At 57.7% G+C, this 24,192-nt stretch overlaps 1 protein-coding gene and 1 long non-coding RNA gene across 7 annotated transcripts; one reads left to right on the forward strand and one right to left on the reverse strand.

Moving 5' to 3' along the window:
* Nucleotides 1-307: 307 nt before the first annotated feature.
* On the forward strand, nucleotides 308-23,980 carry SORBS3 (sorbin and SH3 domain containing 3). 6 transcript variants are annotated; one of them, XM_039461064.2, is made up of 21 exons: nucleotides 308-644; nucleotides 3,113-3,269; nucleotides 3,523-3,640; nucleotides 5,517-5,710; nucleotides 7,176-7,239; nucleotides 10,033-10,071; nucleotides 10,533-10,626; nucleotides 13,146-13,236; nucleotides 13,437-13,523; nucleotides 13,620-13,673; nucleotides 14,421-14,507; nucleotides 14,950-14,996; nucleotides 15,403-15,542; nucleotides 15,729-15,781; nucleotides 15,876-15,922; nucleotides 16,113-16,227; nucleotides 17,705-17,830; nucleotides 19,431-19,742; nucleotides 20,235-20,344; nucleotides 20,857-20,963; nucleotides 23,159-23,980. In XM_039461064.2, the coding sequence occupies exons 2-21, from the start codon at nucleotides 3,168-3,170 to the stop codon at nucleotides 23,218-23,220; spliced, it is 2,049 nt and encodes a 682-aa protein (XP_039316998.1). In that variant the 5' UTR covers nucleotides 308-644; nucleotides 3,113-3,167; the 3' UTR covers nucleotides 23,221-23,980. The 6 variants fall into 6 exon arrangements, with proteins under 6 accessions (XP_039316998.1, XP_039316999.1, XP_039317000.1 ...); XM_039461065.2 differs by having other exon boundaries at nucleotides 13,149-13,236; XM_039461066.2 differs by having other exon boundaries at nucleotides 10,560-10,626.
* LOC141580867 (uncharacterized) lies at nucleotides 11,677-13,513 on the reverse strand. The gene is made up of 2 exons (XR_012513267.1): nucleotides 13,427-13,513; nucleotides 11,677-12,340 (listed from the first exon to the last, which is right to left on the reverse strand). It is a non-coding gene; the product is annotated as an uncharacterized LOC141580867 (long non-coding RNA).
* Nucleotides 23,981-24,192: the final 212 nt, after the last annotated feature.

The following is a 24,192-nucleotide window of genomic DNA, read 5'->3' on the forward strand; positions in this document are numbered from 1 at the left end:
CTCGGCCGCTCTGCCCGCGGGGCGCCCTCATCTAGCTCCGGGTCTGTCCGCCTCTCCCGCCTCCCGCGGTTCCCCACTCCTGCCCTCTGTCCTGACTCCGCAGCGCGGCCGCTCGCTTCCCACACTCTGGAAATATCGCTGGAAACTCTGAGTGGCCCGCGTCGGCCCGCCCGACCCCTCCCCGACGCCAGCACCGCGGTGCGGGCCGGGATGGCAGCTGGGAAACCAAAGCGGGCTCCCTGGGGACCCTCGGTGGCCCCTCCCGGCACCGCCTCCCCGCCGGCCCGGCCCCCTCGGCAGGGGGCCACCAGTGTCCCCGCGCCCCGACGGCCAGAGGGCACTCTCACGGCCCCTCCTCTCCAGCCCAGCCCCTGCTCGCAGTCCACATCCGAGACCCAAACTCCGCCCGCCCTGCCGCGCTACTCTCCTGATCCTGCCTCCCGCGCGCGCTCCTCTTCGGCCTCCCTCTTCCTCCTCGGGCGCCCGGCCTGGCCCGGCCAGTGCTGACCCGGTCACGAGGGCCGCGACGGCCCGCGCGTCTCCCTGCCCTTCCTCCTCGAGCGCCCGCGCCAGGCAGCAGCGGGGCAGGGATGCTCCTGCGCTCCCAGGCGACGTCGGGCCCGGCCACCTGCTCTCCGGGGAAGGTAGGTCCCGGAAAGGAGGGGCAGGGAGGAGGCGAGGCCGGCGGGAGGGACCTGCGCCCAACCCCGGGAGACGGCACTGAGCCCCTCCCTGGGGTCCATGTCCCAAACTCTGGGAAGAGGTGGGAAGTACCACCGACCCAGTCCTCTTTCCAGAAAAAGTGAAATTCAAGAAAAGTTGCCCTAGTCCACGTGGCCTTGTCGCTGAGAAATACCTGGGAAAGCGCTTAGGGCCAGGCCCTTACGGCCAGAGCAGTGCTCAGAGCAGGAAGGCCAGTGCCCACCCCAGCAGAGCCGCTGCCTCTCTCCTGCTCCTGGGGCTGGCTGCCTGCCTGGAGGAGCGGCCTGAAAGCTGGGAGGGCCCCTCCGCTCTCTGCTGGATGGGGGAGCAGTCACCAGATGCTCCCCTCTTCCTTGGAAGTCCTCCCTAAGTCTCCTGACCAGGCTGCCAAGAGAACTCAGACCACCCTTCCCTGGAGGTTCCTGGGGGCGTTTCACAGGGAGCAGGGTTGAGGAGGTGCAGATGGGGGCACCAAGGGTCAGCAACCCCTGAATACGGGTTGTGGGGGGACCTCCTGCCCTGCCCATCCTCCACATGGGCAGTTCTCACTGAGCACGAGGTGGGCGGGGAGGCCAGGGAAGGAAGGCGCTGTCAGCTGATGGCCCAGACCCTGGCTGCTGAGCAGCAACTTGGCCTGAAGCAATCAGCTGGGCAGGGAGGGACGCTGAGAGGAGCCAGCCTGCTCCAGGCCTGCGGAACTTCCACCCCACCCTGCCTCAACTTCCCCCAAAAGGGGAGGTGGGGCTCTGGGACTGGGGTAGGTCTGCATGTTTTGCTTTGGTGGGAGTCCTAATTGGACCCAGCTGGGGAGCTGCTTCTCCAGCCTCAGCGCTGCACTCTCCCCTCCCCGCAATCCGTCATGGGCACAGAAGAGCTGTGTCACAGCAGCTCAAATGTCAGGAGTCCCCACAAACGCAGACCAGAGACAGGGAGCTGCCCCCAGCCTTGGCTGCACCCTCGCCAGCCCTGGGCAGGAACTGGGTCCAGGGGATGAGACATCCCAGCCTTATTCTACCATCATCCCCTCTGGGACCCCCAACTCTTACACTGCTCATATGACTGCACCCCCACCACTGTTCAGCTGACACCCCTCTGTATCCACAACCCCCTTGCAGCTCATGTGGTCTCCCCGGTGGCCCCTCCAGAAGTCATATTTACAGTTCTACACCCAGATTCCAACACACACACACACACACACACACACACACACACACACACACACACAGAGAGAGAGAGACAGCTCCTCCTGATGCATTTGCAGCCCTCCCTGAGAGCCCCCAAGGACCCCACAGGCACAGGCAAATGTGATTCAATCCAGTCCTGGGAGGTGGCAGAGCCTGGCTGTTTCTGGTCCAGTCCAGCAGCTGAGGTGCGGAGAGATGGATGCCATAGCGCAGTGCTCTGGGTCAAAAAGCCCCCTCGGACACTCCAAACTGGGAGCCCCTTTTTGTCCTCTTGCACCCACCCCTCTGGGCTCCCCTCTTCCCCTCTATTCCCTGGGTGCCTGGGGCTCCCTTCCCCTTCCCCAGTCTTGGCATGGGGCAGAAGAATCTGGCTGTGGGCAGGTGTGGTGTTGCCAGGAGAGACCCTCCATTCACAAAACAGCCTGGTGGGACAGGGGAAAGTGGAGCCTGTGTGTGTGTGTGTGTGTGTGTGTGTGTGTGTGTGCATACACACATGCCCTCATGCAGAACACCCAGGGCACTCAGCACCACCCCTCTGTGGGCATGAGCAGGTTCAGCTTTGCCTCCACCCACCTGGAGCCCTCCCGAGTCCTCATTCTGTGAAGGAGGCCAAGGAAGGGCCCCGTGCTCCCTGTGAGCTCACAAGAGTGGCTCTTGCTGGCTGGAAATGCCCCTGCCACTCCCCTTGGCCTTATCGGGCTGAGGGCCCTGCTGGCCACTTCCTGGAGGGCAGTGGGCGGGTGGCCTGAGTAATCCCTTGTGCCCGCGGGCAAGAGATGCCCACACAGGGCCTGGGGGAGACAGAGGGAACTGAAACAAAGTCCTGTGTGCCCAGGCCCCCTCTCTGCCAGCTGCCCCAGTTTCCCTGTGCCTTTCCTCTGGGGGGAGTAGGGAAGCTGACTGCACTAAGCAGGGAGAGCCCCACAGGCTCCTGGCCAGCCGCCCCTCCCCTCCCTCCTCCTCACCCAAGCTCCCCCACCCCCACTCCCACCCGGAGCTCCTGCCCTGGGCCTAACAAGTGGCCCATTGTGCCTCTGGGAGCAGGCAGGCACGGGCAGCCTGCAGGCGGGTGCCTGGTGTGGCCTGTTTCCTGGGTCCTTGAGCTTGCACCCAGCTGGTCCTGACCCCCTCCCACAGCTGGCCCCTCCTCCCCTACCCCAGGGTTGAGCCAAGAGGGCAAGGGCAGCCCAGCCTAGCAGGGCTTTCCCTTCCTTCCTCCTTCTCAGAGGACACGCAGAGGAGCAGCTGGCTGGCCCGGGGTCCTCTGACCTTGACCCAAGCATGCAGGGCCCACCCCGAAGCCTTCCCACTGGGCTCAGCTTGGACGACTTCATCCCTGGCCACCTCCAGTCCCATGTAGGGTCATCCTCCCGGGGGACACGGGTGAGTGAGACAGTAGGGAAGAGGGTGCCCTGGGGGCCCAGTTGGTCGGGAGGCTAGCAGGTCAGGTGGGGTCAGGAGGATGAAAGGGATGGAGGGTGGGCTGAGGATAGCTCTGGGGTGGGGTTGCTGGTTTCCCACGAAAACATCAGGCAGGCCTGGGACCATCACCAAGGGGTGTGGGCTGTGCCTAGTAGCCATCCCTCCCTCCCGCCCTACTGGGCCCTGAGCTGCTGCTCCTGGCCCCTCACCGCAGGTGCCCGTGATCCGGAATGGTGGCTCCAACACCCTTAATTTCCAGTTCCATGACCCCGCGCCCAGGACTGTGTGCAATGGCTGCTACATGCCAGGACAAGATGCTTCCCAGCACCCAGGTAGGTCTGCTCAGGAGCCTCATGCAGGGGGCGGAGGGTCAGAGTTCCCTGGGCCCTGCCATCTGGCACTGCCCTATGTCAAGCACGAGGGGCAGCACTGGGAGGTGAGGGTCTCAGGGCCATGAGGAGGTTCCTCAGATGTATCTGGGCTCACTACAAGCCCCTCCCTGTGGAGCTTGCTGACACTGCAGAAGACATCCACCTGGGGAGAGCAAGCTGACGCATCCTCTCCCCTGCCCTCCAGCCTGGTGCCAGGGAAAGGAAGTGTACAGGAGCCCTGTGCCTGGGGACCTCCTGCAGGGACTGGGGATGGAAGGGTGGAGGTGATGTGAGCATCTGTTGGCTTGAGAAGGGTTGGAGACAGTCTCATTTAGCCCAACAGGCTGCCCAGCAGGAAGCTGGGGAGGCAGCTCTAGGGCCCGGTCTAGAGGTCCTGGGAACTCCTGGGTACAGGCCAGCCCTGAATACATTTCTCCTAAAGTGACATCCTTTATTGAGCCTTCCCCTGAGGCAGGTGCTGGGTAAAGGAGTTTATTTATTTAACAAATAATCATCTAGCCTGGGCAACATAGCAAGACCCTGTCTCTATCAGCCTGGGTGACACAGCAAGACGCTGTCACTTAAAACACACACACACTGGATGGCCAAGGTGAGTGTATCACCAGGAGTTTGAGACCAGCCTGGCCAACATGACAAAACCCCGTCTCTACTAAAAATACAAAAATTAGTTGCCAGGCTCAGTGGCTCATGCCTGTAATCCCAGCACTTTGGGAGGCCGAGGCAGGAGGATCACAAGGTCAGGAGTTTGAGACCATCCTGGCCAACATAATGAAACCCTGTCTTTACTAGAAAAATACAAAAAATTAGCCGGGCATAGTGGCAGGTGCCTGTAATCCCAGGAGGCTGAGGTAGGAGAATCACTTGAACCCGGGAGGTGGAGGTTGCAGTGAGCCGAGATCGAGCCACTGCACTGCAGCCTGGGTGCCAAAAGTGAAACTCTGTCTCAGAAAACACACACACACACACACACACACACACACACACCCCACACACAATAATTATGGAACACCCAGAGCATGCTGGACACTGTAAAAACACTTTACAAGGCTCTCCTTATTTAACCCCTTGATAGCCTGAGAAAGTAGGGGTGATGATGATTCACAGCTTCCCAGGGAAGAATCCCATCTGCAGAGATGTTCAGCCACAGAGGCTGAGCGCAACTCACACCCTTGTCCATCTGGCCTCACAGCCCTCATGCTGGTGCCGTAGCTACTCAGGGACTAACAGTTCTGGAGAAGTTAAGGACTCAGTCATAACCATGTCTGTGGAATGGGCTTCTGACCTTCACTGAGAGCCTCTCAACTGTGTGTCAGGCACTGTGCTGGGTACGGTCACACACACTAGATGTCACTGAATCCTTGTCACGGTGGCCCTTGTTTTACAGAAGGGGAAACTGAGGCACTGAGAGGGTGACTTATGTGCCCCAGGTCGTTGCAGCCATTACGTGGCAGAGCTGGGGTCTGAATTCAGGTCTGTCCCCCCATCCAGCTCATCTTCTTTTCTGCCACACCTCTGCTGGGATGTCCCCTCCATTCTCTGCAAGTAATGATTTCCAGACCTTATTCTGAAAGCGCTGAGGATAGTCCCAGGAAAGAAGAATGGGGGTAGGGCCAGCACAGCACTCTCAAAACCAAATCCATCTAAATTCACTTAAACAAACAGAGGCCCGTGGTGCTCTGAGTCATCCACTCAAACAAACAAGGTGATGTTGAAACTTTGAACCCGCAGAGATCCATGGTCTGAGGAGCTACGGGACACACAGGTTCGGGTGGGGACCCCTGCCTTTCACTAATGCCTTCCTGCACGTACTCCACAGACCCTGCGTGGTATCAGACCTGGCCAGGCCCTGGGACCAAGCCCTCTGGAAGCACAAAGACCCCTGCCCGCCAGCAAGCCCAGAACTGGTCAGCCACGTGGACCAAGGACAGCAAGCGCCGGGACAAGCGCTGGGTCAAGTACGAGGGAATCGGGCCCGTGGATGAGAGCGGCATGCCCATTGCCCCCCGATCCGTGAGTCCGGGGCTGGGGGCCACGGAGACATGGGGCCCGGAGATCTGCAGGGATCTCCACTTTTGTGCATGAGAGTGGGAATGGGGCAATAAGGCCACACCCAAACCATCGCAGACCAGGCAGGGGGTCAGCCATGGTGGGCTTCAGGGGGCCGTGGACCTCATAAAGCTACGGACACCCTCGTGTGTCTGAGTTGCACAACTATTTTGTGCAGGGTACAGATCTGGAACTCCCATCAGGGTCTCAAAGGTAGAGAACCCCTGCTGTAAGGGCTGAGCCTGGGGGGACCCTCTCTTAGTTTCATACCCCCAGGGCCTGTCACTGCACTCATGAAATGGTCATTGAATGAATGAATGACTGGCCGAATGAGTGAGTGAGTCTCGTGTGAGAAGGTCTCTCACTGTGGCAGGCATGGAAGGATCCAGGAGTCCACTTAGGACTGGGGATACTCTGCCCTTTTCCATCCACCTTTGTGTTTTGAACCAGCACCATTTCCTCATATGGAAACTGGAGCTGGTGACATCCCCTTCGTGCCTCCCAGGGCTGTTTTGAGGCTTGGATGAGGCAGGTGACGAGAAACATGCAGCTCACTCTTCCATGATTACTGTCATTGTTGGCTCAGGTGCAGTGGCTCACTCCTGCCATCCCAGCACTTAGGGAGGCTGAGGCGGGTGGAGCATGAGGTCAGGAGATCGAGACCATCCTGGCAAACATGGAGAAACCCCGTCTCTACTAAAAATATTAAAAAATTAGCCAGGCATGGTGGCACGCACCTGTAGTTCTAGCTGCTCAGGAGGCTGAGGCAGGAGAATCGCTTGAACCCAGGAGGTGGAGGTTGCAGTGAGCTGAAGTCGTGCCACTGCACTTCAGCCTGGGCAACACAGGGAGATTCCATCTCAAAAACAAAACAAAAACAAAAACAAAAGAAAAGAAACCAAGAGTTCCAGACCAGCCTGGGCAACATAGTGAGACCCTGTTTCTAGGAAAAATAAAATAAAATTAGCTAGGCATGGTGGTGTATGCTGGTAGTTCCAGCTACTCAGGAGGCTGAGACAGGAGGATTGCTTGCGCCCAGGAATTGGAGGCTGCAGTGAGCTATGATTATTCTACTGCACTCTAGCCTGGGTGACACAGCAAGAGCCTGTCTCCCCTCAAAAGAAAAATGTTCTTTGTAGAAACATTGGACATGAAGAAAAACAAAGAGAAAAAATGTAAATTGCCCCAAATCTCACAACACCGTTATTGTGTACACTTCGGTGGAGATCCTGTCATATATCCTACTTATATAAGACGTATTACATGAAGCCATTGTTATGAAAGAGATCATAAGAGAAACCTTCCCCAGCCCTGCTACGGGGGCTTCAGGGATGGCCAGAGAAAGGTCTCACTGAGGAAAAGCTTTTGTGGCTTGATATGGGGAGGGTGAATAAGTAAGGAGGACTGACTTTGCATTTTCTGATCCCAGAGCGTTGACAGCCCCAGAGACTGGTACCGGAGAATGTTCCAGCAGATTCACCGGAAAATGTCAGGTGAGATACCCTTCCAGGGCCCTCTCCCTGCCAAAGTGGATTCTGGCCTGTGGGACTTGGAGAGACAGGGACAGGGGACTTGGCAGCTCAAGGGGTTCTTCTCCACCTCCTCCCAGGCTCTAATGAGTAGTCCTGAAAATAGGCTGTCCCCTCCCTGTCCTCAGGGCCAGCAGCAGTCTATAGAGCATCCTCAGAAGGACACTGACCAGCCACTGTTCCCCAGTGTCCTCTGAGGGGACTGAGAAGCCATTCCTTTCCTGAAATCCCTCTCTGATTTCCCCGCCAGGCTGGAATGGTACTGCTTGTGGTCATTCCCTTACTGGAAGCATGGCTTTCTTCCACAACTCAAACTGCAGCCACCCCTGGGTGTGCCTGGGAGCTGGCTGCGAGGTCACTCATCCATTCAGCGAGTCCTTGACCTTCTATTGAGCATGTACCACATGCAGAGCACTATTCTAGGTGCCAAAGATCAAAGGAAGTCGCACAATAAACAGACACACCTTTGACATGGCAGACGGTGGAAAGGGCTAGGGAAAAAATAAAGCCAGACTAGGGCAGCGCCCCATGCAGGGAGGCCGCTACTTCACCCAGGATGGGCGGGGCAGCCACTTGTAAGTGGCACTTGATCAGAGCGTGGAGGCAGTGAAGGAGGGGAGACCTGGCAGAGCTGGGGGAAGCATTCCAGAAAAGGGAGCTCCGAAGACCCAGAGGTAGAAGCAAGGAGACCATGGCCTGCAGTGAGGAGCCTGTAGTGGGAGACAGAGGGAGAGACATGGTGGCGTCAGGGCACGTGGGGCCACGTGGGCCATTATAAGGATTTCAGCTTTTACCGTGCAAATGAGGAGGAGCCACTGGGCGGAAGAGTGCCATGCTCGGACAAGTCATGGCTGAAAAGGTTGCCTCTCGCTGCGGGGCAGGGAAGGAATGATGGAAGCAGGGCGACCAGTTCCCTTGCCTGGTAAGGGCTAGGGAGAAAAGGCTGTTACAACTTTGCTTTAATCCAGGCGAGAGATACCATGTGTTAACCAGGGCGATAGCAGTGGGCCTAGTGGTTCACGGCGAGATTCTGAATACGTTTCAGTCACTGGAATTTGCCGATGGATTGGGTATACCATGGAAGAGAGGAGTCAAGGATGGTTTTAAACCTGAGCAAGTTGAAGATTGGAGTCGCCATTTGTCAGACAGAAAAGACTACAGGAGAAGCAGGTTTAAGAGGCATTCAGTTTTAGACACGCGTTCCGTCTGAGTGAAGAGGTGGGGTAGGTGGTCGAATAGCCAAGTCTGTAGTTCATGGGGCAAGGTCTAAAACTGCAGATGGAAATACCTGGAACTCACTCAAAAGAGATTTGGGGACCAGCCTGGCCAACATGGTGAAACCCTGTCTCTACCAAAAATATAAAAATTAGCTGGGCGTGGTGGCATGAACCTGTAATCCCAGCTGCTCAGGAGGCTGAGGCTGACTTGAACCTGGGAGGCAGAGGTTGCAGTGAGCTGAGATTGTGCCACTGCACTCTAGCCTGGGTGACTCAGTCTCAGAAAATTAAAAAAAAAAAAAAAAAAAAAGAGATGTTGATTTAAAGTTTCCCCAGCAATTCTTATGTGCAGCCAAGATTGTGAATCATGGGGAAGAGACGGTGTTTTAAAAGCCCTGAGACTAGCTGGGTGCAGTGGCACACACCTGTAGTCTCAGCTGTTTGGGAGGCTCAGACAGCCCAGGAATTCAAGTCCAGCTTGGGCAGCATAGCATGACCCCCATCTCTGAAAAACAACAATCCGTAAGACTAGACAAGATCACCTAGGGAGACAGACAAACAGACCGCAGGACTGAGCCCCCGCGCACCAGGATGCTTAGGAGTTTGAGAGATGAGGTGGCACCAGAAAGGCAGCTGAGAAGGTAGAGCCAGGGAGGTGGGAGGGAAATGGAGAGATCTCCCTAGGGCCAGGAGGAAAGGGAATTTCAAAAGGAGGATGAGACCAGCAGTGACACATGTAGCTGATGGGTTGAGTAAGATGAAGACTTAGAACTGACCATGAGATTTGGCAATGTGGAGGTCACCAGCATCCTTGATAAGAGGACATCCTTGATGTCCTTGATAAGAGTGGGTGGATAGGCGGCAGTGAGCAAAAGCCTGTTTAGGGAGACGGGGAGTAGGGATTGGGGGATGGTGAGGCCTTTATGGTCACTGGCTACAGTTTGCTGTGGAGGAAAGCAGACAAATCCAGGAGTGGGAGGAGGGCGCAGGGGGCCCAGTGAGGGTTGGTATGGTTGGCGTTTAGGCAGGAGCTGTTGTAGCGTGCGCGCGTGTGTGTGTGTGTGTGTGTGTGTGCGCGCGCACGCCATGGGGTGCAGTCGGTTAGCTGGTCAGTAGCTCCTCCCAGGAAGCCACAGACATTCCCAGCACATGAGGAGCTCAGAGTGGGTCTGGGCAAGTGGGGAAGGAAAGTGTTTGGAAGAGGGTGCAAGTGGAGTTTCCCCTGCCTGAGTGGTGAGAGCAGGTCCACCAAGGTCAGGAGAGGGTGCCTGTGGGAACGGGGAGGGAGGAGCAGGAGGAGGGTTTGGGCAAGGTGGCTGCCTGCTTGGCTCACTTAGGCCCCAAGCCTGCCAGAGGCATTTCAAGCCCTCCAGGGAGCCGCCTTCCTAATTCCTTCCCTCCCTTGGGACATTCTTCAGGCTCTGACTCAGCCTTCAGCCCCCTGCTCTAGGGAGGCTTGGAGCGGCTGAGGTTGCCTCCCAGGGCACCCTGCCCTCGCTTTCTGCCCTGTCCCATGACCTGGTCCTTTCTGCTCCTGCAGACCTGCAGCTGGACTGGACCTTTGAGGAGCCGCCCAGAGGTGAGGGGATGTGGGCACCCACCTGCCATAGCCCTGTGCCTGCATCCGTCCCTTCCGGGGGCTGGAACCTGCAGCCCCGCCTGGCTTTGGGGCTCTCCAGTTGGCTCCGTTCAACTTGAGAGGTTTTTATAGCTCATTTCCAGAGCACTCCAAATCCCCCAGTAGGTGGCAGTTAACAGCCTGAGCCTGCACGGGGAGTGCGCCCTCTACCACTCCCTGACCGGATTTCTCTGGGCCTCCCTTTCCTCATCTATAAGATGAGATCATCACCTACCCGGAGTTATTTTGAAGATTTAGTAAACGTCGTAAAGCTCTGGGGCAACGCACACAGGTTCAGTGTCCCTGAGCACCAACCACTCCTGTCCCCACGAGCCACCCAGGAGCAAAGGGGTGGTGCTGAAATCCTAAATAATCAACCAGGCATCCTCAGCCCGGTCCCAGCTGTCTCCTCGCATTTTCAGTGGTTTCCTCGCGTACCTCCTCTGCAGACCCCAGGCATCCAGGAGCCCAGCAAAGACCTGTCCCCAGGTCCGGCACGGCAGCACCTTCCAGCGGGTGAGCGCGGAGGGGTGCGGCCCGTGGGACCCCATGGGATGGGCGCCCCCTCGTGATCACAGCCGGCACAGCCTCGGAGCAGCAGCCACAAATGGGGTCTGGCTCTGTCCCATCTCTGGGTCTCCACCAACCCCGTAGATTCTCTTCCCCGAAGGGCAAAAGGGGAAGGGTGAGTAGGAGTAGACCTGACACCTGCTCCTGGCCAGGAGCACCTGTGATGTGTTTGCGGTCAGCAGCAGGAACTGCTTGCCCCAAAGATCCTCCGGGTCGGGGCGTGGGGCGGCCAAGGCAGCCGTGGACAGAACCGTTGAGGGGAACTTGGACCTAGGGCCATCCACTTTGAAACCTGAGAGAAAACAAGGGATGTGGAAGAACCCGAGTTCCTGCCTGATACCGCGGAGAGCAGAGCCCCTCGGAGGGATGCAGGGGGACATTCCTTTCCTCTGTGCAAACCACAGGCCCTGCCGGGCTGCTGGGGCCCCGGCGGGGTCAGCACCACCGTGGGAATCAGGATCTTTGTTCTCAGAGTTAAATCCTTGAGTTTCTTACTCCCTCACAGGGAGGGGCTAGCCTCGTTAGCATGGCTGAAACTGGCCGGTGGGTTCGAGCATCACCCATAAGCTAGAGGCAGAGGGCGCAAGATTTGGATGCAGAGTTTTGGGTTTAAGCCTGTGCACTCCCACTAGCCATGTGACTGTGGGCACCTCACCCAGTCTGAGCCTCTGTGTCCCCGTATTTTTTTTCTTTTTGAGACAGAGTCTCGCTCTGTCACCCAGGCTCTGGCGTTCAGCGGTGCGATATCGGCTCACTGCAACTTCCACCTCCCAGGTTCAAGGGATTCTCCCACTTCAGCCTCCCAAGTGGCTGGGGCTACAGGCACATGCCACCATGCCTGGCTAATTTTTGTATTTTTATTTATTTATTTATTGTACAGACAGGGTTTCACCATGTTGGCCAGGATGCTCTGGATCTCCTGACCTAGTGATCCGCCCGCCTCAGCCTTCCAAAGTGCTGGGATTACAGGCATGAGCCACCTCGCCTGGCCTAATGTTTGTATTTTTTTTAGTAGAGATGGAGTTTTGCCATGTTGGCCAGGCTGGTCTCAAAATTCTGACCTCTGGTGATCCACCCACCTCGACCTCCCCAAGTGCTGGGATTTGAGCTGCTGCACCCGGCCTGTGTCTTCATCTTTTAAGTGGGGACCCTAGAAGGGTGTGAGGGCTCAGTGTGATCATGTATATATCATGCATCACATTTCACACATAGCAAGTCTGCGCAAACATTAGTAATATACAGGCTTAATTATGATTACAGCTTCCTTAAGTTAGGAATGACACATGCCATTCTCACGGTCACTTTTATTATTACCAAAATCAGAGTGGAGTCATAATTACAGCCAACAAATCCCAACCCTCAGTCAGACATTGTATAATTTGATAAGCATATGAAGCGGTTCCTCTCAGTGGAAACCTTCAAAGAGAGGCTGGAACATTCCACGTAAGCCAGCTAGGAAGGGGCCCTGGAGGGGAGCTAAGGCAGATGTGGCCATGTTGTACTGCAGTGGCTGGGGTAGTCTCACAGATGGAGTCACTGAAGCTGGCACCCTCATGGAACTAGGCCCAGAGAGCAGAAATAACTTGCCTGGAGCTGCAGGGCAGGGCTGCCTCTGGTTTTCCCGCTTCAGCCTTTGGGGTGGTCTTGGGGGAAGCCAGGCCTTGGGGGGTGGGAGAAGATGGAGAGGCCCATGGGTGTAAGATCACTCAGCCACAGCACCCAGAAAGACCAGCTTCTTCAAACTGCACAGACGCACATAGCCACAGTCATGGGGTCAGACTAAAGGCACGTGCAGGATACTTCAGCAAAAAGGCCAGTGGGAGAGGCTCAGGCCACTCCTGGAGCACATGTATGTGTGAGGCCCTCTCCTGAGCACCACACACCTGGTGTTCTCTCACCAAATCATTCCTATATTACAGGTTTTGAGCCTGAGGCTCTAAGAATTTAGGCTGGGCGCGGTGGCTCGCGCCTGTAATCCCAGCACTTTGGGAGGCCGAGGCTGGTGGATCACGAGGTCAAGAGATCGAGACCATCCTGGTCAACATGGTGAAACTCCATCTCTACTAAAAATACAAAAAATTAGCTGGGCATGGTGGCACGTGCCTGTAATCCCAGCTACTCAGGAGGCTGAGGCAGGAGAATTGCCTGAACCCAGGAGGCAGAGGTTGCGGTGAGCGGAGATCGCGCCATTGCACTCCAGCCTGGGTAACAAGAGCGAAACTCCGTCTCAAAAAAAAAAAAAAAAAAAGGATTTGGTGACTTGTTCAAGGTCACGCCACCACTAAACAATGGAGCTGGAATTTAAGCTTCCACAGTTTAACCTTGCTTCCAGAGTAAAGGCAGGAGCTGTCAGAAGCAGAGTAGACCCTGCAGCAGGGACAAGGGCAGGGCGAGAGGGCTGTGTGATCACTTCTGCCTCAGTTTCCCTAAAAGGAAGCTGAAGAGATGTTGTTCCCTTTCTTGAGAAGGAGCTGGGACCACTCTGAAGAGTTACCTAGAAGCACCTTCAGCTACGGACCTGGAGCATTCTCCACGGTGCTGCAGCCCCCAAATCAGGTAGCTGGCCAGCGTGTTCCCTGGTCGGCCCCAGCTGTATGCTGTATGGCCGAGCCCCAGTGCTGCACTGCCCTTTCTGAATCCTGCGGAGGACGCTGTGGGCCCAGGGGAAGGGCCAGGGCCTGCAAACCTGCATTTTGAGCCTGACCAGTGTTCCAGTAGCCCTCTACACAAGCTGATACCCACTCACCTCCACGCAGGTGCCCAGACGCCGAGAAAAAGTAGACAGTATCTGGACGGAAGAGTCCTGGAACCAGTTTCTGCAAGAACTAGAGACTGGGCAGAGGGTGAGTGCGGCTGGCTCTCTGGTGTGCGCACGCCCTCAGCTGACACATTTTGGAAAGTGAGTTCACCTGCTCTGACACACGCTTCCTACCCTCCAGCCCAAGAAACCACTGGTGGACGACCCTGGTGAGAAGCCCTCCCAGCCCATTGAGGTGAGTGCTGAGGGTGCTGGGGACAGCCATGTCAGGGATAAACCAGGGAGATTTGGGTTTCCAGGGCCGCGGTGACCATGGGTGTTGGCCATGAACCAAGGGCCCTCTCTCCAGTTACATATGGTTTACTTCTGTAATACCAGCACTCCGGCAGTGGCTAGCATAAAGTAGGTGTTCAATAAACATGTGTTAAATATGTGTTGGCCACAGCAGCCCCAGAGAAGGAAGTGGTCAGTGTGCGCTGGGATTGTCAGGAAGTATTCCTGAAGGTGGAGCTGGACTCTGAGAAGCTCGGAGGGCCTGACCGGGCCGAGTTCCCTAGCAGAGGCTGGGAGGCGGCAGCATAAGGGTGGAGGCCCTGGCCCCTGGGGTGACAGGGGAGTCTGGATGGGCACAGTGAAGCCAGGCCTTGGGGGGTGGGAGAAGATGGGAGAGGAAATGGGGAGCCCCATTGGTGCCCGAAAGAGGCATAACTTGACAGAAACTGCTAGGACTCGGGATCCTGGGATCAGGAAGCAAAGGCACTCCTGGGGAGTACAGGGCAGGTGAGAGGCCGCTGCGGGGATGCCCTCCTGGCACCCTGGGCCACACCTCCTGGCAGGAGCCCGGCCCCCGCGCTGAGGCCTGCTCTTACTCCAGCCCCGGGCACCGGCCTTGCTTCTCACAGCCGATCTTTGACCGCTGGCCCCCGCCCCCACCCCCGCACCGTGCGTTGCCCCTCACTGCCCATTCTCTCCCCGCCCGCAGGTGCTGCTGGAGAGAGAGCTGGCCAAGCTGAGCGCTGAGCTGGACAAGGACCTGCGGGCAATCGAGACCCGACTGCCGTCCCCCAAGGTACCAGCCCCCAGGGTTCACTCCGGGGCACGCCGGTGACCGCAGAGTCGGGGCGGGCGGGGAGCCTCGGCGGCTGGGCTGGGCAGAGGGCGGGCAGCCGAGGTTCGGCCTCGGGCCCTCCTGGGCGCTGGCGGCTGGCTCTTCCAAAGAATACAGGGCGTTGACTTTCACAAGTGACCCGGAGGAGCCCTTCCAGGTGGACTCACGTCAGCCCGATGCCCGGCCACCCACCCCGTCCCGCCCCCACCTCAGTTTCGGGGACCCCCGCCCCTTCCCCTCGTTCCCGCCCCGCTCCGGGATCTTCCGCGCGGGCGCCTCTAGGACCCCGCGTCCCGCCCGCCCTCCTCCCCTCCCGAGCTGCAAACTTTTCCGGAGGCAGCGGCCTCGGCTGCTGCTGGGTCCCCGGGGTCGCGGGCCCTGATCGCGCTGTCTACCCGCGCAGAGCTCGCCAGCGCCTCGACCAGCCCCAGAGCAGCGGCCCCCGGCCGGGTGAGAAGGAGACGCGGGAGGAGGGAGGGGGCTGTCCCGGGCCGGGCGGGAGGGAACGTGGCGCGGCCGGGCGGGGCGGGCGGGGGCGATCGTGGGGCCCAGCCTGGGGAGGAGGGACCCGCAGAGCCCAGTGGCCGGAGTGGACCGCAGAGCCACACTCCGCGGGTTGCCGTCCCCGAAACGCCGAGGGCAGCTGGTCCCGAGCGGGGTCTTGCACTCCCGCCAGGCCCTGCCGGGCCTCACCCTTCCCGGAGCAGCGACTAGGGAAGTAGGACATCCTGTGGAGAGCCCGGGACCCGGGAGGAGGCGGCAGGGATGGCGGCGGTGGGGGTCAGAGCAGTCTAGGAGTGAGCAGGGTGGGGCGCGGAGCCCCAGGCGGGAGGCTCACTCTCCGTGCCCCACGCAGCCCGGCCTCAGCCTGGAGCCCCTGCTCCCCGCATGCACCTTACCTGGGTTCCACCCGGTCCCTGAGCCCCCGCAGAATGGCTGATGGAGGAAGCCCCTTCTTAGGTCGGAGGGACTTTGTCTACCCTTCCTCAACCCGTGGTAAGGACCCAGCCTTGCTCTCTTTCTCATGGAGATGCCCACCCACCAGGCATGCTGGTGGCCCAGGGGTGGCAGGTCACAGAGCCCCTTGCTTCTGCTAGTGCCTGCCCTAGGTGAGGGGCAACCCCATCCCTACCCCATCCCCCAGGCATGGCCTCCCCAGGCTGAGGCTGTGCTTCTCCACAGAACCTAGTGCCTCTGACGGAGGGGGCAGCCCAGCCAGGAGGGAAGAGAAGAAGGTAAGGAGGGATCAGGGTGCTGGGGACCTGGAGTGGTCCTGGAACTGCCACCTGCCCGACTGAGGTGGCCCACTCTGTCCTCTCTCCTGCCTAGAGGAAGGCCGCCAGGCTCAAGTATGACTTCCAGGCGCAGTCCCCCAAGTAAGTGCCCTCCTCCCCGTCCCCTTCCACCCAAGGCAGGCTCTGCCATCCAGAGGGGGATGGGGAAGGGGAGGGGGCTGCAGTGGGCATCCCCCGGGAATGGAGAGGACTGGGGTGTACTGGAAAGGGTCTAGAGGGAAGGAGGCTTGAGAGGCCTCAGCTTACCGTGTGGGTCCTCCCCGGCCTGCAGGGAGCTGACTCTGCAGAAGGGTGACATTGTCTACATCCACAAAGAGGTGGACAGGAACTGGCTGGAGGGAGAGCACCATGGCCGCCTGGGCATCTTCCCTGCTAATTATGTGGAGGTGAGCAGGAGACACAGGAGCAAGCAGGGCCTGGCTGGGAGCGTGCAGGGGTTGGGGAGACATGTACTGCAAACCTCCAGTTTCCTAAGACAAAAAATTGTGAGGGGCTGGGGCATGTCTCAGGATTGTCCTTGGCCCCCACAGGGCGTGGCCCAGTGCTCTGCATGATCCCAGGAAATGTTTGCTGAATGAGGGTGGAGCCAGCCAGGGCAGGACCAAGCAGCCCGATCCTCAGCCATGCCATCCACGCCCTAGACTCAGCACTCAGATCCATCTTTCTAAGGCTGTCTTTGGGAATGATCCCGATGGCAACTAGCAAGAGTGGGAATTGTGCTAGTTTCTAAATCACATCTACACACACAGCCTCTTTCAGGTCCTTCTCACTGCCCAGAGAGTGATGAATTATTTCTGTTTTACAGATGGGTTGCCAAGGTTCAGTGACAAGTTATTAAGAAAAAGATCCAGAATCTGAATCCAGGTCTTTTGATTCCAGTGACAGGTTCTGGGCTTGACAGATAAAGAGTGATAGGTTATTTTTGCTATTTGTGACTTTTAAGGTATGTGAGGGCATCCAAATTACTGGCATAAAGGTGTTCATAATAGTCTCTTACTCTCCTTTTAATGTCAGTAAAATCTGTAGTGATGTCTTCTTCTTCTTCTTTTTTTTTTTTTTTTTTTTTTTTTGAGAGTTGTAGTCTTGCTCTGTGTCCCAGGCTGGGGTGCAGTGGTGTGATCTCGGCTCACAGCAACCTCCACCTCCTGGGTTCAGGCAATTCTCCTGCCTTAGCCTCCTGAGTAGCTGGGACTACAGGCAGGTGCCATCACACCTGGCTGATTTTTGTATTTTTAGTAGAGACCGGGTTTCATCATGTTGGTCAGGCTGGTGGTCTTGAACTCCTGACCTTGTGATCCACCTGCCTCGAACTCCCAAAGTGCTGGGATTACAGGTGTGAGCCACCACACCTAGCCTGCTGCTTGATTTTTATGGGCAGAATAAAGCAAAGAGAACATGCGGATTCTGGGTGCCTGCTGGGGTAGATGGGGAGGAGGAACCAAGACCCTGGAACCCAGGGACACCTAGTTCTCAGCAGTGAGAAAAGGGTGGACCCTCGCTTTGGGAACGCTCCTCAGGTGCTGCCAGCTGCTTCGTAGGCCTCATTGTCTTCTGTGGGCAACTTAACCTCTGCGATGGGACTGGCTTACATCTTTTCTCTTGGTGTTTCTCATTCCTGTAATGCCCACTCCACACACCCCTATAGAAAATTCTTCCTCCAGGGAGCCTTCCCGGAGTCCTGTGCATCCTCTAGCTATCCTTGGCTGTGTCCAGCCTTGGCTGCCCCCAGACTTGTGTCTAGTGTTGATATCTTTCCTCTGCCTGGGAGCAGGTCCACCTTCTCTTTGCTGTTTCACGGGAAGCTCCTGTCTGGGTTCTGTTGCTCCCCAGCCCAAATCTTTCTCACGACCTTTCTTGATGTAGGTGCTGCCCGCAGATGAGATCCCCAAGCCCATCAAGCCCCCAACCTACCAGGTGCTGGAGTATGGAGAGGCCGTGGCCCAGTATACCTTCAAGGGGGACCTGGAGGTGGAGCTGTCCTTCCGCAAGGTGGGCCAGGCAGGAGACGGTGGGGTGGGTGAGGGCAGGCAAAGACATAGGTAAATATGTGCACTAAAAACACCTTTTTTGTTTTTGAGACCGAGTCTCGCTCTGTCACCCAGGCTGGAGTGCAATGGCACGATCTTGGCTCACTGCAACCTCTGCCTCCCGGGTTTAAGGGATTCTCCTGCCTCAGCCTCCCGAGTAGCTGAGATTACAGGCACGTGCCACCATGCCTGGCTAATCTTTGTATTTTTAGTAGAGATGGGGTTTCACCACGTTGGTTAGGCTGGTGTCAAACTCCTAACCTTGTGATCCACCTGCCTCAAACTCCCGAAGTGCTGGGATTACAGGCATGAACCACCTATGACTTTTTTTTTTAAAAAGAATCTGATGTACCGCTCTTTACCCAGGATTTCAGAGTTTTCCCCAGTCTCTTTCATTATGCTTCCTTTAGTGTAATCTTTTTTTTTTTTTTTTTTTTTTTTTTTTTTTTTTTTTTTTGAGACAGCGTCTCACTATGTTGCCCAAGCTGGCCTTGAACTCCTGGGCTCAAGTGATCCTCCTGCCCCTTCCTCAGCCTCTCAAGTAATTTTGGCCCATTTTTAAAAGATCATCATAAACTTCCAGAGTTGTATATTTTTTTCAACTGCAGGTTGCGGGAATCATACTCAGCATTTTTAAAGGCATAGATAGAAATGTGAGCAAGCATTGCGGGCAGAAAGCACTTTATCATACTGTTGGCAGTTCTGTGTGCGCACATATATATGTATTCTGGGCTGTTATGAAAACATTTTTAACTATAGATTGGGGTGAAACAAGTTTGAAAAATGCTGTTCTAGAAAGCAGGGAAGTGGTTCGTCTTTGGCTGATTTTGGGAGCAGCGTCCATGCCCCTGAAATCAACCAAGCCAGACCATAATGAATGCCGCCCAGAAGAGCTGGCCCCAGGGACAACGGGGGACAAAGGTGGCTGGTTGGGGAGAGGTGGGGGCAGGAGAGGGAAGGGGAAGGTAAGGGCTGGAGGCCACACTCCCAGGAGGTGGTTCTGCCTAATGTCAGCCAGCCTGTGGGCTTGAGGACTCCCTGCCTGTCCTGGGGAGTATTTTGGATACACTCATGACAGGGTCCTGCAGTGTGAGGCAGAAATGCAGTCGTGGTAGCTCCTGTCCAGCACGTTTAAGGAGTGGACTGTTGATCTCGTTCACACCTCATACTGACAATATGGTTATTTTCACTTAACATAGGAGAAAGCAAGGCTCAGAGAGGCAGATCAGCCTGCCTGAGGCCACACAGCTTGGCCTGGTGGAGCTGGATTTGCATCTGCATTATTAGCCACGGGCTCACCTGTGGTCGGAGCTCTGGAGAGGGACTTTGCTGTGAGCCCTGAGAGGGGATGCACACCCGATCTCAGCCTCAGCCTCACCTGGGCAGCCTGGGCTTGGCTCCTGGCTCCTGCTCTTACTGTGTAACTCGAGTAACCTGCTGGCCCCCTGCGACCCTGATCCCTCGTGTGTCTAAGATGTTAGGCTGGAATGAGACAGCCCAGATAAGGCACCCACGGGTGCATGGCACCAGGAAGGCGCCACAGATGCTGACCCCTCCCCCAGGGAGAGCACATCTGCCTGGTCCGCAAGGTGAACGAGAACTGGTACGAAGGCCGCATCGCGGGCACGGGGCGCCAGGGCATATTCCCCGCCAGCTACGTGCAGGTGTCTCGCGAACCCCGGCTCCGGCTCTGTGATGATGGCCACCAGCTCCCCGCGTCTCCCCGTCTGACCGCTGCTGCCCGTTCGGCCCGTCAACCCAGCTCCCCCTCAGCACTGCGCAACCTAGCTGACCCCACCGACTGGGGGGGGTTGACCTCCCCCCGCCGCACTGGCTTCTCCTTCCCCACCCAGGATCCCAGACCACAGACCCAGGTGAGGTAGCCTGCCTCCACCAGAGAGCCCACCTGCTCCCCACTGCCTGTCCCCACCCCCCATCCCCACCCCCATGGCTCACCCACTCTTAGGGATCCTTCCCGGACAGCACTGGGTCAGAGTAGTGGGGTGGCAGAAGCCGACGCGGCAGCCCCACCCTGGCCTGGGGGCCTCAACCCACCCAGCTGTAGCCCACGGAGCACTGGGCCAAATCCCAAAGCCGGCCCAGGCTCCTGCCCCTGGGGGTTCCTGGTCCATCTGTGCTGGAGTCCAGAAACCCAGCCACTCACCCTACTTGGGCCTCAGCTTTCTGGCCCCTATGAAATGAAACAGTCACAGCAGGTGTCCCTGTGCCCTGGGGGTTTGGGGGCCAAAATGAGGCTGTAAGGCGTGCTGGCAGGTGGAGTGGGAAGGCACATTTGGGGCCTCCTCCCTCAGACTTAGATGTACCCATCGCCTTCCTCCCTCTGACGTCCCTTTCCTCCTGTCAAGCCCCAGAATCTTGGCACCCCTGGGTCAGCTCTGTCCCAGCCTCGAGGTCCCAGCCATCCCCTGGACCTGGGAACCTCCTCCCCTAACACTTCTCAGATACACTGGACTCCGTGAGTACCATCGAGGGCGCTTGGTCAGGCGTGGGGGGTCACGCAGGCAATGGCACATAGTCCTTCCTCCCCCAGTCCCCACCTGTAGATGTGGGAAACTTCTACCAGGTAGCCCTTGTCCTCAAAGAGTTTATGGTGATTTGGGGCAGGGAGGAGGCGCTGGTCCGTGCTCTTGCCAACCCCTCCTGGCAGCTGTCTGGCCTTATGGCCACAGTCTCCTGATTAGGTTTCTAGCTCTGAGGTCAATGGGTGTCTAAGTGAAGTGTGGAACTGGTAGAATGGACGGGAAGGCACCGGCTGCTCAGAGGAGGTGAGGGTTTGGTGGCTCAGGGCCCAGAAGACAGGAGGCCGGCCTGGGGAAGATCGCACCCAGCCCAGGCAGAGCCGCTCTGAGGAGCTGGGTCAGGGGCTAGTGAAAGTATGAAGGGACCCTGGGGTATTCACGGAAAGTGGCAACACTTGGGGTCAGAGCCGCTGGGCCCATTCTCTGGTTGCCATGACGCTTCTCGCAGGTACCGGGCGATGTACCAGTACAGGCCCCAGAACGAAGACGAGCTGGAGCTGCGCGAGGGGGACAGGGTGGACGTCATGCAGCAGTGTGACGACGGCTGGTTTGTGGGTGTGTGGGCACCCTGGGCACACTCAGGGCTGCAGGGGATGTGGGTGGGCTGCTGCTGCCTCCCCGTGCTGCTTCAGCACAGATTTGTGGCCAACCACCCTCCGCCCGGCTTCTGACAGGGTTACTGGGGGGCCTGGCACCTGATGCTTCCCCAAAGTTAGCACTTCTGCTGACTGCCTTCCTTCATACCCTGAAGAGGGCGAGGCCCAGGAGGAAACTGGCACCAGCCCAGGGTCACTGATGGAGTCACTGGGGACCCAGGCCAGGGCCGCTGACCTCCAGGGCCCCGCCCCTTCCCCCTGCACACCCCCGCCTCTGGAGCAGCCCTCTGGGAAAGCTCCTGGTGGAAAGGACCAGGGCTGACACCTGTGTATCCCCCACCCCCAGCTGGCTCCTCCAGCCTGGGAGGACGAGGGAGTGGAGAATTCCCAGCCCCTCAGGACCGATCCAAGGGCAGCTCTGACCAAGGCTAAAGCAGCAAGCCTCAGGTCAGCCTTGGCCCGGAGCAAGGTGACCAACACACCAGGCTTCCCAGGGCCTCTTTCCCCAGAGTGGGTGGGCCCTGCGCAGGCCTCATCTTCAAAGGTTAGGCTGTCCCCAGAGAGAAGTGAATGGCCAGAAGCTCTCCGCCCCGGGGCCAAAGCAGGCTTTGAGGCCTGAGAGTCTGGGGAACTGCTTGGGCAGCTGCTTGACCTGGCAGCCCACCCTTCCTGATCTGATCCCAGTACAGCTGCCGGCCAGTCTCCTGACCCACCCAGGACCATTAAGCGCTAGCCTGTGAACAGCCCCTACCTTCTGCTGGTGGGGCGGGGAGGGAGGCGGTGCTTGGTGCATTCAGATTTACTTGATACACTTTTGCTCTGGAATTTTTTTTTTTTACAAATTCTAATAAAGTTTTGCAACCCTATGCAGACAGGAAAAAAAAGCACCACTTTGTGTTATGAGCGGTAAGTGCTTGGAGAGGAGCGGGTAACACCTGTGCGCCCTCCGGTACGGCCGCCCCTGGCCTTATGCAGCTGTTTACATGGAGTTCAAATGAGATAAACATTCAGTTTTAAAAATTCACGGGCATATCTCAAGTACCCAGCAGCCACATGTGGCGAGTGGTGACCATTTTAGGTAGTGCAGGTCAGGGAAGGATTCCTGAAGGAAAGGAGGGAGCTGGGCCTGGAAGGGCAGGCGAAGGATTTGGGGAGGCTGAGAGGAAAGGGAGGTACTCGGGGCAGAGGAAGAGGGTGTGCGTGGGACGAGCATAGGCTGCCCCCCCAGGAAGTGAGGGTGCCAGCCTGGAAGGGGAGGCCAAGGATCATCCATTTACCCAAGGTCAGGAGTGACGTTCATTTCAGTGTATATTCCTATTTTTCTATATATAGAAATAGAATATTTATGATGTTTCTGTATTCCTATATTTCTCCACTCCCTCGTCCTCCCAGGCTGGAGGAGCCAGCTGGGGGTGGGGGATACACAGGTGTCAGCCCTGGTCCTTTCCACCAGGAGCTCTCCGTCGGGGCTGCTCCAGAGGCAGGGGTGTGCAGGGGAACGGGGCGGGGCTCTGAAGGTCAGGAACCCTGGCCTGGGTCCCAAGTGACTCCACCAGTGACCCTGGGCTAGTGCCAATTCCCTCGAGGGCCTTGCCCTCTTCAGGGCATGAAGGAAGGCAGCCAGCAGAAGTGCTGGCTTTGCGGAAGCACCGGGTGCCAGGCTCCCCGAGATGCGCTGCCTGCTAGGGTTCCCCCTCCTCCTCTCCAGGACACAAGTTTCTGTGGGGCTGTAGCTGACCAGAGGCCTGGATCGGAGTCCCAAGCCTACTCCTAAACATCGGGTGCTCTTGGGCAATTCACTCAGCCTTCTCTTAGGCCTTCCCACCCATCTCTAAGTGAGGGTGCCCTATGTGATTCCTCCTCCTGCGTCCTCACTTTGCGGAGGAAGGGTGGAGTGACTCGGTGCTGTGTGCGGAGTGGTGCGCATCTGTTTATTGCTCGGATTCTTTGGTTGTCGAGTATGGGAAGTGTAGCTTTGCTCATCTGAGCTTTTGCCGCTAGGGGGCAGGAAGGAGGAGAGCAAATCCAATCTCCTCCCTGGGAGAGGAGCTCCCCCTGCAGTTCTAGGCACTGCCGGCAGGGGGCAGGCCTTCACCCCTGCATCCCAGTTAAAGAAGGGAGTGGGAAAAGCTCTTCCTGCCTTTCCTCTTTCAGGTGTCTCCCGGAGGACCCAGAAATTTGGAACGTTCCCTGGAAATTACGTTGCCCCCGTGTGAGTGGTCTCCATGGCAACTTGGAGCCAACCAGGACGGGGTGGGGAGCCGTAGCACTCGTGGGAGGGAGAGAACCCCCCACATCCTCCTTCCCCAGGACCTGAGCTCCTGGCATCTGCAGATGATCCCTGCAGCTTTTCCCGCGGACCCCCCTCGAAGCCCCCTGGACTGATTCCCACCCACGACTCACAGGCATTCCTCCTACAGCCCTTTCATTTCCTCCCCACCCTACTCCCCAAATACAGAGGTCTGCTTTGAAGTGGAGACCATTTCCAGGCCTTATTGAGACCAGACCCCAAGCCCCCAACCCCCATCCTGCTCCAGCGTTTCCTTTAACAGGGACCAGCTCCCCGCTTCGCCCCCACGGGGTTCCTCTAACCAGGACCAGCTTCCTAGCCTCCTAGAGACCAAAGGCCACCCCCACCTTCTGGGGTTCCTCCCACACACCCCAGCTTGCCGGCTGCCCTCTGCCTTCTGGCCTCCAGCTGCCGCCAGGAGTGGAGCAAGGCGAGACACTGTCCCAGCACCTTCTTAGCAATCCAGGCCTGGCAAGAGCTCTGGCCCCAAGGCCACCTCTTCCCACGGGCTGCCAAGTCCTGGGCCTGGGCCTGGCATATCTCCCTGCACTGTGGGGCCAGGCACCACTGGCCTGGCTCAGATGTTCCTCAGGGAGACTGCTGTGTGCTGCCCACTGCCTACCAGCTCTCCCCCAGTGCCAAGTCCCCTCTGGAAGAGAATGTCAAATAAACCTGCATACCAGGGACCTTGTGTCTGAGGGCTTTTCCTTGGGGTGGGAGGTGCCTCCTGTTGTCTAGGAAGATGGGAATTCCTTCTGCGGGTGGCTGGGCTGGGAGACACGTGGGGCAGGTGTGTATGTAAGAGCAGGGTGGAAAAACACCATTGTGACCTCCAAAGATCTCGGCCCTCGGGTGTCAGGCAGGCTGGGCAGCCACCAGGATTGGGCAGTTGTTTGAT

The sequence above is a fragment of the Saimiri boliviensis genome, chromosome 13 (assembly GCF_048565385.1).
Source record: "Saimiri boliviensis isolate mSaiBol1 chromosome 13, mSaiBol1.pri, whole genome shotgun sequence".
Taxonomy (NCBI): domain Eukaryota; kingdom Metazoa; phylum Chordata; class Mammalia; order Primates; family Cebidae; genus Saimiri; species Saimiri boliviensis.

What these genes read in the sequence shown, in the direction of transcription:
- SORBS3 (XM_039461064.2), top strand. Translation starts at nt 3,168, where the DNA reads ATGCAGGGCCCACCCCGAAGCCTTCCCACTGGGCTCAGCTTGGACGAC. An exon ending in AGATGCTTCCCAGCACCCAG is followed by an intron (nt 3,641 to 5,516) that starts GTAGGTCTGCTC and finishes CGTACTCCACAG; the next exon opens with ACCCTGCGTGGTATCAGACC. An exon ending in TGCCCATTGCCCCCCGATCC is followed by an intron (nt 5,711 to 7,175) that starts GTGAGTCCGGGG and finishes TTCTGATCCCAG; the next exon opens with AGCGTTGACAGCCCCAGAGA.